The 16355-nt window shown below is 51.8% G+C and overlaps 3 protein-coding genes across 8 annotated transcripts in view; 2 read left to right on the forward strand and 1 right to left on the reverse strand.

Moving 5' to 3' along the window:
• Positions 1-3941, forward strand: DUOXA2 (dual oxidase maturation factor 2). Of its 2 annotated transcripts, XM_018054142.1 has the most exons (6): positions 115-507; positions 1588-1645; positions 1939-2073; positions 2328-2541; positions 2967-3181; positions 3568-3941. In XM_018054142.1, the coding sequence occupies exons 1-6, from the start codon at positions 361-363 to the stop codon at positions 3759-3761; spliced, it is 963 nt and encodes a 320-aa protein (XP_017909631.1). In that variant the 5' UTR covers positions 115-360; the 3' UTR covers positions 3762-3941. The 2 variants fall into 2 exon arrangements, with proteins under 2 accessions (XP_017909630.1, XP_017909631.1); XM_018054141.1 differs by lacking the exon at positions 1588-1645 and having other exon boundaries at positions 1-507.
• Positions 4263-15336, reverse strand: DUOXA1 (dual oxidase maturation factor 1). 5 transcript variants are annotated; one of them, XM_018054143.1, is made up of 9 exons: positions 15240-15336; positions 14801-14917; positions 13978-14196; positions 8268-8442; positions 7888-7945; positions 6796-6930; positions 6336-6549; positions 5855-6087; positions 4263-5182 (listed from the first exon to the last, which is right to left on the reverse strand). In XM_018054143.1, the coding sequence occupies exons 3-9, from the start codon at positions 14085-14087 to the stop codon at positions 4941-4943; spliced, it is 1167 nt and encodes a 388-aa protein (XP_017909632.1). In that variant the 5' UTR covers positions 14088-14196; positions 14801-14917; positions 15240-15336; the 3' UTR covers positions 4263-4940. The 5 variants fall into 5 exon arrangements, with proteins under 5 accessions (XP_017909632.1, XP_017909634.1, XP_017909633.1 ...); XM_018054145.1 differs by lacking the exon at positions 13978-14196 and having other exon boundaries at positions 15240-15330; XM_018054144.1 differs by lacking the exon at positions 15240-15336 and having other exon boundaries at positions 13982-14196; positions 14801-15028.
• The window catches only part of DUOX1 (dual oxidase 1), a 33601-nt gene continuing 32988 nt past the window's right edge, over positions 15743-16355 (forward strand). The window contains exon 1 of the mRNA XM_018054146.1: positions 15743-15841. The gene's annotated coding sequence lies outside the window, so the exon portion shown is untranslated. The remainder of the gene's footprint in view (positions 15842-16355) is intronic.

Below are 16355 nucleotides of genomic sequence, written 5' to 3' on the forward strand. Positions count from 1 at the left end.
CTCCGCCTCTTATTTGCATGATCTTTTCCCTCCGGGACCCAGCTGCAAAGTCCCGACAGCGCTCAGCGCTCGGCTCACGCTGCTATAAAAGGGGTTTCAGGTCCCATGCGACTTCCAAACGCAGAGCGAACCCTCAGAGCCCGCTCTCCCACTTGCCTAACTCGGTATCGGCCAATCCAGAGCGCCTGAGAGCAGTTAGCTGCTGGCTTCCTAAAGGGGAGCGGAGACGCTCAGACTTGACTTTTCCATTGGGTCTAGTGCTCGCACCCAGGGGACAGAGTAAAGGGAAGTGGGACCTGGACTCGAAGGCCAGTGATTGCTCTCCCCGCTGGAACACACCCAGCTCAGCCGGGCTGCAGCATGACTCTGTGGGATGGTGTGCTGCCCTTCTACCCTCAGCCCCGGCATGCCGCCGGCCTCAGTGTCCCTCTACTCATCGTCATTCTCGTGTTCTTGGTCTTGGCCGCCAGCTTCCTGCTCATCTTACCCGGGATTCGTGGCCACTCGGTAAGGGGGTAGTAGAAGCTCTGGTCTGGGGGATGGAGGGCATCTTGGACAGCTTTTGTCTCTGGAGAACTCAGGACAGGTAGGAGGGCAGCAGGGTCTTTCATGAAGAGTCAGGCTGAAGCACACTGAACCAGGCCAACACAAGGGGAGCACCCCAGTAGTCTGGTCCAGTACGCACCCCTTCCCAAGAATAGGGAGAAAGCCTCTGCAGGACATTCAGAGAGGACCCCGCCCCCCCAAGCTGGAACATTCAGGAGGCTGCTGCAGAGAGTGGGTGTCCAGTCTGGTAATCCTGGGGTCAGTTCAAGGCTTCACCTGCTGCAGGGACCCCCTCCTCTCCCCAGGCTGCACCTCCACTCCCTTTCCACCCCCTTTCTGACCTCTGGGTGATGACCTCTGGCTAAGAGGACAGAAAACAGCAACTCAGACTGCTATGTTTCGCCTCTGCACTTTGTTGTCGTGTGCCCCCATCCTAAAGCAATTTCTTCAAAGTTATGGTAAACTGGGCACTTTTTCTTAGATTGCCCCCTCTCCCAGAACCTAAGTTGTCTGTTTCTCAAGGCTCCCCAGGTCTTGTGTTGGTTTTCTGGGAAACTGGCATGCCTAGTAATATCTGAGATGTGGTGTCCCACCTCCTCTACCTGGTGACCAGACCCTGAGGCCTCCCTCTCCTGAGGGAGGTGACCCCTGCCTGCCTAGCACTTCTGGACTCACTGAGCCTCACCATGGCAGTGAGCCAAGCAGGAAGCAGCTTCAGGAGTAGGAACCAATAGCCAGAGAAAAAAGGGGATGGGGGTGGCGGGAGAGCATAAGGTAGAGACAGCCCAGTGGCAGGGTGGACTGGGAAATGGGGCTAGGGAGGTAGAAACATGCAGCCAGAAAACATCAGACATGCCAATGGTTCAGAGGTACTTGCATGACTTGACTTCAGCCTTTAAAGGTCAAGAATGTAACTGGGAAAGGTGGGCAGGAGAGGGAAGTTGCAGAGTCACTCAAGGCCAGGGCAGCATGGGGTCAAGGGAGGTCTGCGGGAATCTGGTCAGGCAGTACCCAGACCTGACCCAGTATGTGCTCCTGCAGCGATGGTTCTGGTTGGTGAGAGTTCTTCTCAGCCTGTTCATAGGAGCAGAAATTGTGGGTGAGTGTGTCATGCAGTGGATGGGGAGAGGACCTGTGGTGAGGAAGGGGGTGGCCAGAGGACGCTTGGGCAAGTGGAGAACTTCAGTTGGGTTCCCAATCCCTCTTCCCATTCTCTTTCTAGTACCCAGGCTTCCACCCTTACCGTGTATATGGATTGGGCTCTAGACGCCCCTCTACCCACCCCCGCCAACTCTGTGCCAGTTCCCACCTCCCATCACCACTCTCCCAATTCCACGTCCCCAATCTTCTCCCTGACCTTTCCCCGCCCCCACCGTGTGCGTCTCCCCACAGCGGCGCACTTCAGCGCAGAATGGTCAGTCGGCAGCGTTAGCACCAAAACATCCTACAAGGCCTTCAGCGTGGAACGCGTCCGAGCCCACGTCGGTCTGCATGTGGGCCTGGAGGGTGTTAATATCACACTCACAGGTGAGGGGGCTGCGGCTATGTGAGCTCCTGGGGTTGGCAGACAGACACCATGGGTCGGGGAGGATGGCAGGAACAGCTGGGGGACCTGTGAAGACAGATCCCACAAGTTCAAATAACTTCGGGCCCTCACTGATTGGTGTTTTCCTCAACCGCTGCCAAACCCATTTTTCTTGGAGTCTCACTTTCCCAACTGAATCCGCTTAGTCGCCGGGTCCTAGCTGTACGCAGCCGGGTAACCTCGCCGCCATCCGCAGGGACCCCAGTGCAGCAGCTGAACGAGACCATCGACTACAACGAGCAGTTCGTCTGGCGGGTGGGCCAAAACTATGCCGGGGCGTACGCGGAGGCCCTGGAGAAGGGGCTGCCGTACCCGGTTCTCTATCTGGCGGAGAAGTTCACTCCAAGCAGCCCCTGCGGGGTTTACCGCCAATACCGCCTGGCGGGACACTACGCCTCGGCCACTCTATGGTGAGAAGACACTCTGCGTCTGTGTGTGTGTGTATGTGGCAGAGGTGGGGGTGGGGGTAGAGGTGGGGGTGGGGTAGAGGTGGGGGTGGGGGTGGGGTGGGGGTGGGGGTGGAGGTGGGGGTGGGGTGGGGGTGGGGGTGGGGGCGCGTGAGCTACAGGATGTGAGTTCCCGCTGCAGCCTGACGCGCTTGGGGTGAGAATCGCAGCCCCGGGGGCAGATAGTTACGAGGTCGGTACCGGCCGCCGGAATCCGAAGAGAACCAGAAACGGCTGAACGCCGGCTACTCCCCTCCGGTGTTTCCCTGCGCCTCTGCCATCCCAGCCCCGAACTTTGATTCTGGGTTGGGATGTAGAGCCTGCAAGCCCGTGGGAAGCCGGGCGTGCTGGAGGACCAGGCTCACAGCGCCACCGCCCCCTCCCCGCAGGGTGGCCTTCTGCTTCTGGCTCCTCTCCAACATGCTGCTCTCCATGCCGGTTCCGCACTACGGAGGCCTGGCTCTCCTCATCACCGGCGCCTTCGCGCTCTTCTCGGTGTTCGCCTTCGCCTCTATCTCCAGCGTGCCTCTCTGCCAGCTCCGCCTCGGCTCCTCCGAGCTCACCACTCACTACGGCGCAGCCTTTTGGATCACGCTGGCCACTGGTGAGGACCGAGGGAACACGCCCCCGGTGGCTGGGAGCGGGGACGGGATTTATACCAGTGTGCGCTTTCCAGTTTGTATACTGAGTTCACATAAATTATCTGATCTGTCCCGCTCACTAGTTCGTAGACGCTGGCATTGTTACACTTACTTTGCAGATGAGGGAGGGAAACGGAGTTCGGAAGGGTTCCTTCGGTATCTTACCCCACTGAGCACGAGAACCCGCGTATCATGTATTCCATACTAGAGATCTTTCTGCGGGTGTGTGTGTGGGGGGAAGGCAGGAAATGCAGATACTTCTAACAGATGGAGATGGGGAGGCCGGGATCTGATGCCCTAACAGCCTCCTTTACCCACCCCCAACCCCGCCCCGACTGCGCTGTCGCAGGCGTCCTGTGCCTCCTGCTCGGAGCGGCGGTGTTGAGTCTGCACTACGCTCGGCCCAGCGCTCTTCGCCTCTTCTTGGAAGGAAGTGTCAAGGACCTCGAAAGTCCAGCGAAGGGGAGCTCGCCTCTCGTCCTCAGCAACCCACTGCATAAGCAGTTCAGGGCCTCGGACTTAACCATCAGTACTAACTTGTGAAAGGACTCAACGTCGGACTCCTACTCCGCCTTGGTCCCCGCGCAGGCCGGGGTGCCGGTGCCCGCCGAGCGGAGGAGCTCCGGGAGCGCGGTGGGAGAGGCCGGTGGCCTCGGATGTGACCCCCGCTCCGCAGAAAGTCTCCCAGGGTGAGCTGGAAATAAATTCTTTCTCTTTTGTTTTCTAGAAACTCTCCCCATTGTCTTCCCCGGCTTTTTAAGGCTTTCCGGGCATACGAGACTTTCCTAGGTTGGAGATAGTCTAGTACACTCTTTGCGTTGCCACTCACGCCGGGTTCTGTCTGTCTGAAAAATGCAGAGTAACTCGGGAGAGGGTGCCCTCTAGTGAGTCCAGGGAAGAACCAACCAAAGCCAGCATCCTCCTGAGCTGCCCCAAGGACATGGTAGCAGTGACCAGACAGGTCTTCTCAGCTCCCCACCCCTGCCACTGGCCCCCTGGGATCCCTCTCTGCTGAGTGGGCTTGAAAGAAATATTATTTTGGAGTTTATTCACTACTTTAGTTTATTCATCAAAGGAGTGGTGTCTGAGGGCCAAGCTATGTCAGCAAGGCATAAATATGTAAACCCTGGGAATTTTTTAAGGTCCTTGGCAAATCCTACAATCTTATTTGGCAAGTTTAGAACAGAGGCTCAGAGAGAATGTGGCACACTAAGTTAATATTAGATCTAAGACAAGAAGTTTGGTCTCTTCTCCCTTGCAGTACTTTCATTGTATTAATGAAAACACACCAGCTGGGGCAGTAAAAGAAAAACAAAAGGGACCCAGGAAAAAGGAAATCAAAGACATGCAGAAGAATGAGAGGGACCATAGGAGAATCACATTGTAACCCCGCACACACATATGTCATTATGTGGGCGAAGCTGGGTCTCAGTAAATGCCACCTTGAGGCAAAGCACCAGGGGAGAGCAGGGTTGCTAGGCAGAAACAGGTAGTCTCTGCTTGGTCTGGTTTATGAGCAGCCTTGATGTCTGCCTTAGAGCTTTTTGTTTTGTTCCACTTTTAACACCAATAGATGGAGCCTCTTTCCCTATTCCACTTTCAGACTGGTGCTGGAAACTGATACAACCCAGCCTGTTGGCAGTTCTGGTGGTTTGAGGGGGTGGGTTCCAGAAAAGTCTGGAGCCATTTTGGAAGTCCAGGTGCCACCAGGGAAAGGAGCGGTTACAGGGCACAGTCAGGCTCCTCGCAGGGGGCCTCGGAGGAAGCCTCTGACAGAGGGATGTCCTGCGGCTCGGGACTCTCAGTGGTGGACCGGTAGCGAGGGTTCAGAAGTCCCCCTTCCTCGGGATTCAACTCCAGCACAGGGTCCTCCCCCACACTCTGGCTGAAGAAAGCCTTCAGCCTGTGGGGCTGCATCCTGTGAGCCACCACCATGGCCAGACCCAGCAGCACACACAGCAGTCCTGGTGATGGAGCAACAAGTATCCCACCTCAGTGATAGGAACACCCTCCCAAGGACATCTTTTCCTAAGAGCATTAGGCCCCTCCTGAGGGAGGCCTGGTGTCCCTGCTTCAGGGCAACTTGTGCTCCAAGAGATGATCAGTATCAGGTCGTATGGCTGTTATGGGTCTGTTGTCCTGAGTTTTTGGACTCTAAACCCAGTGTTCCTTCAGTTACATCCCAGGGTAGAGAGAGAAAACTCTGAAAACCAAGAAGCACTTGGAGGAGGGCAGGACACACAGGAGGAGACACAGGAAATGGCTTAAGGGGGCAGACACAGTAGGACAGGAGAAAAGAAGAAAACTGCCAGGCAATTTAACACTCTGTGAGGCAAGGACAGAGAAGTGTTTCAGGAATGGAGGACACAGGGGAAAGTGTTTTGGGGAAGAGGGAGGGGTCATGAGGTCAGAAGATTTTGGGAAGAGCTGGGTGAAGAGAGAGTTAGGGAATAAGGGATATGACAAAGACAGATACATACAAATACAAGGAAGTGAAGCCTGGGGATAAGGAATCTAAGAGGGAGGGGGCTCTAAAGAGGGGAAAGGCATCCTTGGTCCCCAGAGGCAGACCCTCAACCCCATAGGCCTTCTGGGCCCTGGCCCTGAGCCCCCCACTGCCTGTCCCAGGGCCTCACCTGTGGTCAACGTGATCCAATAGGCAGGCCCACGGTGAGTGTGCAGCGTGGCGGCACCCAGGCGCAAGGGACAGGGCGGGGTGAGGGATGTGGCCGTGGAGAAGAAGAGCAGTCCCAACAGCTGGAAGAGACCTGTGGCCAGCAACATGTGGCCACCGTAGACCAGCGCAGGCATGGACAGCATCACGTTGGCCAGCAGCCAGCAGAGGAATGCCACCCTGGAGAGCCAGGACCTGGTGAAGGCTGGTACCTCTGCCTCATTTGGGGCGAACTTCTACCTGGAGGGGCTGAGGTGGAGGCTCAGGGACCCAAGGACACCCCAAAGAGGTGAGGTGGGGACTCCTGCCTGTGGGCTTCCCAACCAAGTACTGTGGTCACTGGCACCAGACTGTCTCACTAGGGATCCCCACATGAGTGTAGGAGAGATGGGTGGAAGCCCCATTCCTGAGTCTAGGCCAGCAGGGCCTCCGGCCACGCTCACCACAGCATAGCCGAGGTGTAGTGTCCCGCTAGGCGGTACTGGCCATGCAGGCCACAGGGGCTGTGTGGGGTGAACTTCTCGGCCAGGTAGAGCACGGGGTCTGGCAGCCCCTTCTCCAGTGCGTTGGCGTACTCCTCCGCGTAGTTCTCCCCCAGGTGCCAGGTGAACTCCTCGTTGTAATCAATGGTCTCATTCAGCTGCTGTACTGGGGTCCCTGGGGAAGAGGGCAGCTGTGCTCAGCAGAGACCCAAGGGCCAGAGTGGAGATGTACCTGGGCAGCGTTTTATCATGCTGGACAGAGGGCCAGGCTCTGGTCTCCAGTGAAAGAAGGCCATTTCCAAGGTCTGAGAGTTTCCCTTCCTACCACCCCGCATCCTGCTCTTTAGACCACTCTGAGCATAGCTCCCAAAGACACAGAGCCACGCCTTGCCCTCCCTCACAGGTAAGAGCCCTCCCTCACCTGTGAGCGTGATGTTGACGCCTCCCAGCCCAATCTGCAGTCCAACGTTGGCGCTGATCCACTGGGAACTGAAGGCCTTGTAGGACGTGTTGGTGCTCACCTGGCCCACAGACCACTCAGAACTGAAATTCACAGCTGGGTTGGGGAGTTGGATACACAAGAACTCAGGGAGGCCTGGCATTGCTGGGTTAGAGCCAGGGGGAAAGCACCAAGGGGGCCAACCATGGCTGTTTTGCTTATAATTGTGTATCCATTAACCAGCATAAGGCCTGGGTCATAGTAATTTTGCCAGCGACATGTATGAGATGAATAAATGGGGGTGGGGTGGGATTTCTCTGGTGGCACAGTGGTAAAGAAGCTCCTGCCAATGCAGGAGATACAAGTTCAATCCCTGGTCCAGGAAGATCCCACGTGCCTCAGAGCAGCTAAGCCCATGCGCCACAACTATGAGCCTATGCTACAGAGCCTGTGCTCCGCAATGAGAAGCCGCTGCAGTAAGAAGCCCACGCACTGCAACTAGAGAGGAGCCCCTGCTCGCTGCAAATAAAGCAAAAGTCCATGCAGCAATGAAGACCCACACAGGCCAAAATAAAATTTTTTAAAAATGAATAAATGGGTCAGAATCCAATATCTCCCTCCCCTGGTTATACTCCTCTTACCCCTCCCCTCTCTTCCCCCATTTAGGAAGCGCTACTCAACCAGCTGGGGGAGGAAACACTAACATAATAAATGGTTCTAGGCAAACACAGGGAGCTTCAACACAGAGACTTTCTGTGTGTCCTATTGCCTAATCCCCAAAGCGAAGCCAGCCTTCCACCATTCTTTCCCTCCAGTCTCCAGAGACCCTCTCCCCACAGGCATTCATTTGACCTGCTTTCCACTGAATAAAAATGTTCAGAAGGTTGGAGAGACACATGGAGGAGTCTTGCACCTCTCAGGGAAAGGGTAGACATGAGGGAATAAGTCCAGGGTGAGGGAGATGTGGGAAGGGAGGTCTAGAAGTCCACCCTGAAGCAAAGGCTGCTGTGGGGACACCCCGATGGGAGAGACAGGATGGAGGAGCTGCCCAAGTCAGCTGCCCTTCACACTCACCGAGGATCACAGCTCCAATGAATAAGCTGGTCACTACCCGCAGCATCCAGAACAGCCTCTGTGTCACAGGGTGGGAGTGGTGGCTCACGATGTCTCACCCTCCTTCCAAATCCACCCCTTCTCTTTCCAGACTTGGGGAGGGTGTTTGCTCTAAAGCTGAGATCACTCAGTCAACTGAGATCAAAGTTCCTGGCCCAGAACAGATATTCAGTAATTATCTGTCAGGGTGTGGGGAGCTCTCTGCTGGGAGGGTGGCTGATGTTTTCTCAGGACTAGACTCTCTCTCCTGAATCTGATTGTAACCAGAGAGTCTGGACCCCTCCTTCCAAGGTCAAGGTCTCTCTGGGGCTGGGGTCTGCAGGGTTTGTTTTGTTTCTCACCATCTTGCCCCGAATGCCTGGCAGGATGATGATGAAGGTGGCCAGTGAAGTCAGAAAGATGGCGACGATGACGGCCAATGTGGTGTCCGTTGGGAAGGTCGGCTTGGGCCCAGCATAGAAGGGGAATGTGTGTCCAAAAGCAGCCATTTGGGGTTGTTCAGGGGAGGCAGAGGCTCTGCAACAATAGGTGTTCTCTGAGTGCCCTCTCTGTGCCAGGCACTGTTCCTGGTGCTGGAGATGCAGCAGAGAGTACACCAGACCCCTCTTCTCTGGAGCTCACCAGACCGGAGGGCCAGTCCAGATCTGGGAATCAGCCCTCTGGTGAGGTAGCTGGATTACATACACTTAGCAGAGCTCTCTGGCCTTTGTTCCTTTGGGGACTGAGGAGGAAAGCCAACCTTTTTGTAATCTATACCATCTTTCAGCCTAATGCCTATTACCACCATTCCACTATCCTTCAGCCATCCTTAGCTGTGAGAGAATAAAGGTCTTGGCAATAAGTCTCTGTCACCCCATGCTTCCTTCGTAATCCCCAGGTCCCCTAAATCAGTGCCACCGCTACCCTCAAGGCTTCTCTGCTTCCTCTGGGGCCGTCTTAGGAAATATAATTCTCTTTTATCTCCCTCAGGCCTCCAGCACAAGCAGTCAGATCACAGAACATAAAAAGAGCTGTATTTACTGTCAAGGTAAGGCATAAGGCTGAAAGATGGTACAGATTACAAAGATGTTGGCTTTCCTCCTCAGTCCCCAAAGGAACAAAGGCCAGAGAACTCTGCTAAGTGTACGTAATCCAGCTACATCACCAGAGGGCTGATTCCCAGACCCTCCCCCTCCCGTCTGACCAGCTCTTGGGAGCACCCTGGCTCCTGCGCTGGTAACTGGAGAACAACTGAGCTGAACTAGCGCACCTCAGTGAGCACTGAAGGAGCCCGCCCTTCACTAGGAACAGTGCTAGGACCAGACGTCCTTCCACCCACACATCATCAACAGCGGCTCTTCTCCTTGATTTAAATTCCCAGGCTTCCTTTCAGCTCAAGCCCTGGCTCAGCTCTGTTCTCTCTATTCCCTGATCTCAAAGCTATTTGGCTCTAGTTTGTCCATTTGCAGACAAAATACTGGGAAAATGGTACCTGAATCAACAGTGTCTTGTGAAATCCAGATGGAATGGAGGCTGTTATTTTATGTATCACAAAGAAAGAAAGAGAAAAAAATCCCTGCCAATTAAGTCATGACAGCCAGGACATCCCTGGTTAAGTGGTTAAGACTCTGTGCTTGCATTGCAGGGGGCACAGGTTCAGTCCCTGGTTGGGGAACTAAGATCCTATATGCTGTGCAGTGCAGCAAAACAAACAAACAAATAAACTATAATAGCCATTGTTGGTAAGATACATCTCAATTTTAGACATGTCAAATGTGAAAAAAAAAAAAATTCCTCTTATGATCATGGAACCCAGCTCTGCTCATTTCCCTGTCTATGATTTGTACTGGGGCCTTGGTAGCCAGGAAGCTCCATAATTTATAGTTTGACCAGGCAGTGTCTTGTTAAGTGATACAATGGAAGGATAAGTTTAGGAGTTTAGAAGCTCTGTATTTTAATTATGCCTTTGCCTCTTGCAAGTTACTTGACCTCAAAAGAGACTTTATGTTATTTTTTAAATTGGGATGATGATAATGTTAACTTCATAGGGTCATTGTGAATATGAAACTAGATTGTGTCTATAAAGTGTTAAGAATAGTATCTGGAACAGAATAATACTAATAAATAGAAGCTAGTAGATTGGGAAGGAGGGGGGCATTTCACTACTCCCCGTTTATCTCTTTCGACAATCCTTACAGGGAACCCTGGGTCTAGTTCCAGTTCTTTACTGACTGATTTTATAACTAGACAGACAAATGAAAACCTCCTCTGTTGCTTAGCTTCCTCATCTGCAATTGGGTATGGTGATCTCCATGACCCATTCTAGTTCTAAATTTTGTGGCTCCCAGACTCTCCCTCTCCTTCTAGGCTGGCCACCTCCTGGTGCTATCTATGGGAGGAAGCATGGTATCAGGCAAAGAGACAGTTTAAACATTCAGTCCTCTCTTTGGGGCAAGTCGAATAACCTCTGCCTCAGTTTTAACATGAAGTTTTGCTTTTTCTCTTAACTCTTCAACTCTCCCATCCTAGAGCAATGGAATCTTTTCTTCTTAGGCTCTGACCCCAATCCTGCCCATCTTCACCACCACCTATCTCATCAGTTATCCCCCTTTTCTCTTGGTGATTTTGCAGCTCCTCTTTCTCTGCCAGCTCTTTCTCTCAAGAACATGCTTTAATTTCTCCCATTTTAAGAACACAAAGAGAAGGAGCTCTTTCCGTTGAACTTTTGGGTCCCTTCCAGCTGCTACCTTGTCCCATGTTCTCCCTTTCACAGCCAGGCTTTTGGGAAGAACAGTCTCTGTGTGTGTCCACTGCCTTATCTCCTCAGTCCAGTGAATCTGGCTTCTCTCTAACCCCAGCTTCTCCATTAGGTTGTGTGCATGTGTGCTCAGAGCTCAGACACTCAGTCATGTCTGACTCTTTGTGACCCAATGGACTGTAGCCCACCAGGTTCCTCTGCCCATGGAATTTCCCAGGCAAGAATACTGAAGCAGGTTGTCATCCCCTTCTCCAGGGGACCTTCCCTACCCAGGGACTGAACCCAAGTCTTCTGTGTCTCCTGCACTGGCAGGTGTATTCTTTACCACTGAGCCACCTGGGAATCCTTCCCCATTAGGTCACCAAGTGCTAAATTTAAAGGGAAACTTTCACTTTTCATCCTTCTTGCCCTCCCCGTGGTAATTTCTCTTTCTTCTAACTTCCTCCCTGGGCCTCCATGACACCACGTTCTCCTAGGTCTCCTGCCTCTGGCCATCCCTTTCGTGGCCCCTTTGCTAGTTCTTTCTCCCCTCTTAAACAGTCATGCTCCCCAGGATTCTGCCTTGGCTTTCTTCTTCTAGTAACTCTTCATGATTTTCTAGGCAAGTTCATCCCTTCATGGCTGATGCTTCTCAGATCTGTCTCCGCACAGACTTCCTACTTGGGCTTGAAACACATAAGGGCCAGCTATCCTGTGTATGTTTTCACTTGGCTGTTCCACAGATGCCTCAGATTTAACAGGTCCCAAACTGAATTCAGTGTCTCCACTCTGCTTTTTATTCTGTTTTGTCTCTTCAGTGGCATCACCATCTCATCAATCAAATAAGCCAGAGACCTGGACCATTTTACCTCTTAACTATTTCTTGAAACCATCCATGTATTTCCTTCCCTACTACTTACTGCCTCTGCCCTAATTCCGTCTCATCCTATCTGGCCTGGTGCCAGGACAATTTTTCTAACAAGCAAGTATAATCATTTTATTTCTTTGCTCTGCGTTAAATCTAATCTTCTCACCATCATATGCAAAGTCCTTTTTGATCCAGTCCCACCTATACTTCCTTCTCCATCTTTTACGCAGCCTAATCCCTAGCCATTGTAAACTACTGGCATCTCTCTGAATCTGACATGCTCTTTCAAGCCTTCATGCCTTTGTATATACTATTTCCTATGTCTGGAATGCTCTTGCTCTCTTGGCAAACTCTTCTTCACTTTTCAAGTCTCAGCTCGTGTTACCTCCTCTGTGAAGTTTCCTGACATCATCAGGCCAGTGTAGATGTTTCCACCCCTAATGTTCTGATGGCATTTTGAACATACCTCCACAATCACAGTAATTACACTGCACTCTGTTTGAACACCTAGAACCCATTAGCTTCTAATCTCCTAAAGGGCAAGGGCTTTGTCTTTCCATCTTTGCATCAAGGGATAAACTTACTAATGCAGCATGTACTTGCTAATCAGGCTGTGGATGGAATGAATGAATGTATGAATGTATCCTCTCCCTGCAGGTGGGATCTTCTGTTTCACACACAAGAGGGAGCTATGCTTCCTCACTGTCCTCTACTGTACTCAGTCAACAGTATCACCTACACTGAGGCTAAAGATTGGACAGAAATGGATTTGACCCATGCTGTCAATTTTTAGTGCTTCACAAAATTTTTGGAAAGCCTCTTCCAATAGTTGGAGTCTCCAAAGCATGAATTTTCATGTTTAGTTGAATCTGAAACATACATTTCAACTCCGCTAAAGATAAGTAAGAGTTTTAGGATTAAATTATTTTGTAAAATACGTGATGCTGATACTTTATCATATTTTATAACAGATATTTATTGGTCTAAGACTTTTTTAACTTATTGACACCTAGACTGAAGCTGTTACAGTTTTGATGGAAAACTATACTTTTAAGGAAATGGTATAAAATGTAGACTATCTTGGTTAACAAGATAGGAAGATAAACCAAGTTTGAATACATAGTAGTCAAATAAGAGTACATGTTATATGTTGGAATTTCAAAACCAAATATTTGCAGTATAAAGAAATAATGATGATGCAATGTATTTTGATTAGGGTCATGTATTAGCATTATTCCTGCATTTATTTCAAAGTGAAGTGAAAGTGAAGTTGCTCAGTCGTGTCTGGCTCTTTACGACCCCATGGATTGTAGCCAGACAGTCTCCTCCATCCATGGGATTTTCCAGGCAAGAGTCCTGGAGTGGGTTGCCATTTCCTTCTCCAATTTATTTCAAAGGGAGGTTATAAAATATTTTATAAGAATGGCTCATCCCTATTAACATTGTGCTTCAAAAAAACACTAACAAAAGGGTTTCTGGATCAAGTATAGAAGAACAACACTAATTTATTTCCAATTCTCCAAAATATTTATTAAAGATGACTAAAACAAAAAGGCAGTTGGTGAATAAAACTTGCCTTGTGTAGTTCCTTCTAGTTCAATTTAGTGAATAGGTCTTCTTTAATCTACATCACCCAATTTAAAGTTAATTTTTGATAACCCTGATCCTAATTTGGCTTTAATCATTAACTTAATAGGCCTCCTGCATGAAAAAGTCAGACTGAAAATGAAAAGTCCTCACACCCAACAATCCTGCTTTTTCCACGAAGTTTGTGGCTTCCTTTGGGGACATCTTCCTTCCTGGCTGGCCAAGGAGGATCTGACAGTAGAATTTTTTCTAGAAAAATCTCATGTCAATCTTTAATCCACCACTTCTCCCTTAGCCGACTACCAGATTATTATGCTGATATAAATATATATTAATATAAATAAGCACAAGAAAGATACAGTCAGATATAGGCTTTCCAGGTGGCTCAGTGGTAAAGAATCTGCCTGCCAACTCAAGAGACACGGGAGACTCAGTTTCCATCTCTGGGTCGGGAAGATCCCCTGGAGGAGAAAATGAGAACCCACTCTAGTATTCTTGCCTGGAGAATTTCATGGACAGAGGAGCCTAGCGGGCTACAGTCCACTGGGTCACAAAGAGTCGGACTTGACTGAGCAACTGAGCATGCATGCATGCATGGTCAGATATACACACCTACAGGTTCATATAAATAGAAATATAGACAAAACAAGGAAGGAGTTCTCAATACCATAAATATCTAGACCCCAAAATCCTGCATCAGAGGCCCCTGTGACAAAGCTGAGGTGTTTTCTCACTGGGTGGGCCAATTTCCACATTCTGGGGTCGTCCTTTTCTCCTTTGCCACATGGCCTGAGAGGTAAGGGACACCTTTCCTCTTAAAATACTAAAGTATTTCTCATGCTCAGTTGCAATTCAGATACAGATTACCCCCATTCCTTACCTACCACAGGATACAGTGGGGTTCCTTTTTGTGTGTATTAGGGGTGGCCAAGAAATAAAGCTGCAGTCTTCAAGGAAATACAGCCTAGTACAAGCTCCAGACTTCTGCATTCAGCATTCTTCTGTACATTCTTAATGTTCTGTGGCCTCTCACGGATTTCTTCCTGAAGTCTTTGATTGCCTCCTGCTTCTTCTGAAACCGGTAAAGATGACCAATTCTCTACAAAGGGAGTGTGGGTGACTTGCCTGGAGTTGTCAAGAACTCTGACTAGTGATACCAGTTGCTAGAATGTGATGGTTTATTTCTCTGTTTGGGGTGGACCCCACTCAAAGTTCACAGCTCTGGATGGCTAAAAGGACCCTGTCCAGAATTCCTGTCCCGGTCTCTTTTCTTCAAGAAGGTGTGTGGTCACATGTACGTGTGCTTTTGCACCAAAGAAGGCCGTTAAGTGGAGAAATAGAACAAGATCTGAAAAGTGGATTGGGGGAGGAATCCTTAACAAGGGCTGAGGTGGTTAAGGAGCCTAGGGGTGCTGAATCTTGCCAGCCGAATTACCTAGACTCCAGTTAAGCCGAGGTAAGGATTCTACATCTGTATACCTCGTGGCCTTAGTAAGTTTTTGTTGTTTTGTTTGTTCTTTGCCTCTTCTCAGTTTCTCACAATACTTCGAACTCCCACTTGATCTGAACCCGGGCGGATGTGGGAAGTGCGCCTCTAGGGGCCGGGGCGGGGACAGCACTTCAAGGCCCTCTTTGACACCCACCCGGACCGCACAGACCGCAGCAGTATACCCGCCGCTTAAACCCGAACTGCTGTTTCCTACCTTTGCCTCTTCCAAACAGTGCGTGCCTGGCAGCCGGCGCCGCTCGCCTCTTCGTGATGGAACCTCACACGAAGCGCTCCCAGGGATGGGATAAAGAAGAAACCAGGTCCGGACGCCCTGTCACCAAAAGCGCACGCCCTTTCTCTTGGCGGGGCTCTCTTGCAACCCCTACTCTTCTCCTACTGCACTTAAGTAGACTATGACCGGACAAACCAGGTCTGGGATACTGTCCCGCCCTCCCGCCCCTCCGCCGCCCCGCTCCGAGTAGCTCTCAATCTTCTCAGACCGCACCCAAGTCTCCGCGGCGCTGCGCCCGCCCCCACCCAGCCTGGGACGGAAAAGGGACGGGTGCGCGAGAACGGTCCACTCCGCAGCCAGCCCTCCGACTCCTCCTTCCCCTCGCCCCTGGCTCACAACCCCGGGCAGTTCTAGCACAAACCTAGCGATGCAATCCGGGGTCCAGAGGGGCGCGGACGGGGCTCGACGGCAGTGAGACCCCCGAGATCTCACGACGAACTCCGGGTGGTGGATGTTACCACGGACTCTTAAAAGGTCTTAGGACGGATGCCTTGCTCGAACGCCTAGCCTGGTTCTGCGGGCGTTGACCGGTCCTCTTGGTCTTCGAGCACATATCCGCCCGCGTGGAGAGGATTGGGCAGCGTCTCCCCTGTCCCTTTGCGCCCTGTCCCCTCTTCGACCCTCTCCCATCCCTAGCAGACCTTTTAGAAGCCGACTGGCTCTTTTCTCCGCTCACGTGGCTTCGCCACTGACCGGACGTCTACTCCATCTGAGCTGGGCGAGTCCGTGCAGTCTCACCTTGCGCGCCCGGGTCTCCTCGGAGCACCTCGGCGCGTCCTGGCACTCCACCCCGCCCCGCCCCGCCTTAGAACTGGGACGCGCAGTCCCCTCTTCACCCCCCAGCCTGCTCGTCCCCGCGCAGAGCGGGAGAAGGCGCCGGACTCAGCGGGCGTCGCCAGCCCAGCAGCGAGCCCGGCGGGAGCCAAGCAGCAGTTCAGCGCTCGAGAGACGCCGCGGCCGCAGGTCAGACCCAGGAGGGCTCGCGCGTGCACGGGCGCTCAGGGGAAGGTGACTGCGGTGACACCGCCACGCTTTTCTGAGGGAAGGGGAATTCCAGCTTTGGGGCTGCTGCGCCTCCATTCTTAACCCGAGGCTAAAATTAGCCTGTGAAGACCTATACTCCACGGCTTGGGAAGACCTGGTTTTTCGGGAAATGGGAATGTTGGGTGGCCTAGTTCGCTTGGACGTAGGGGCTGTCTTTGGAGCGCCTCTTGGTGCCACTGCATCGTGTCAGGGAGGGAACTTTGGGCTTTTAGAGGCCAGGCTTTCCCCTTTGGCCCACCCTTGGGACCAAGATGGAATACCTATGGCCTTGACTCATCTTTCCCCTACCCCAGGGAACTCACCGCTCTGGTACTTTGGGTCTGAAAAGCAGCCATGTGGGGAAAGAACTAGGCACCTGCGTTCTTTCCAGGTTCTACCACTGCCTGGGGCTTCACTGCCCTGTCATGAGGCTCTACTTTCCTTTCAAGGTTGT

This window comes from Capra hircus, chromosome 10, assembly GCF_001704415.2.
Source record: "Capra hircus breed San Clemente chromosome 10, ASM170441v1, whole genome shotgun sequence".
Lineage (NCBI taxonomy): Eukaryota > Metazoa > Chordata > Mammalia > Artiodactyla > Bovidae > Capra > Capra hircus.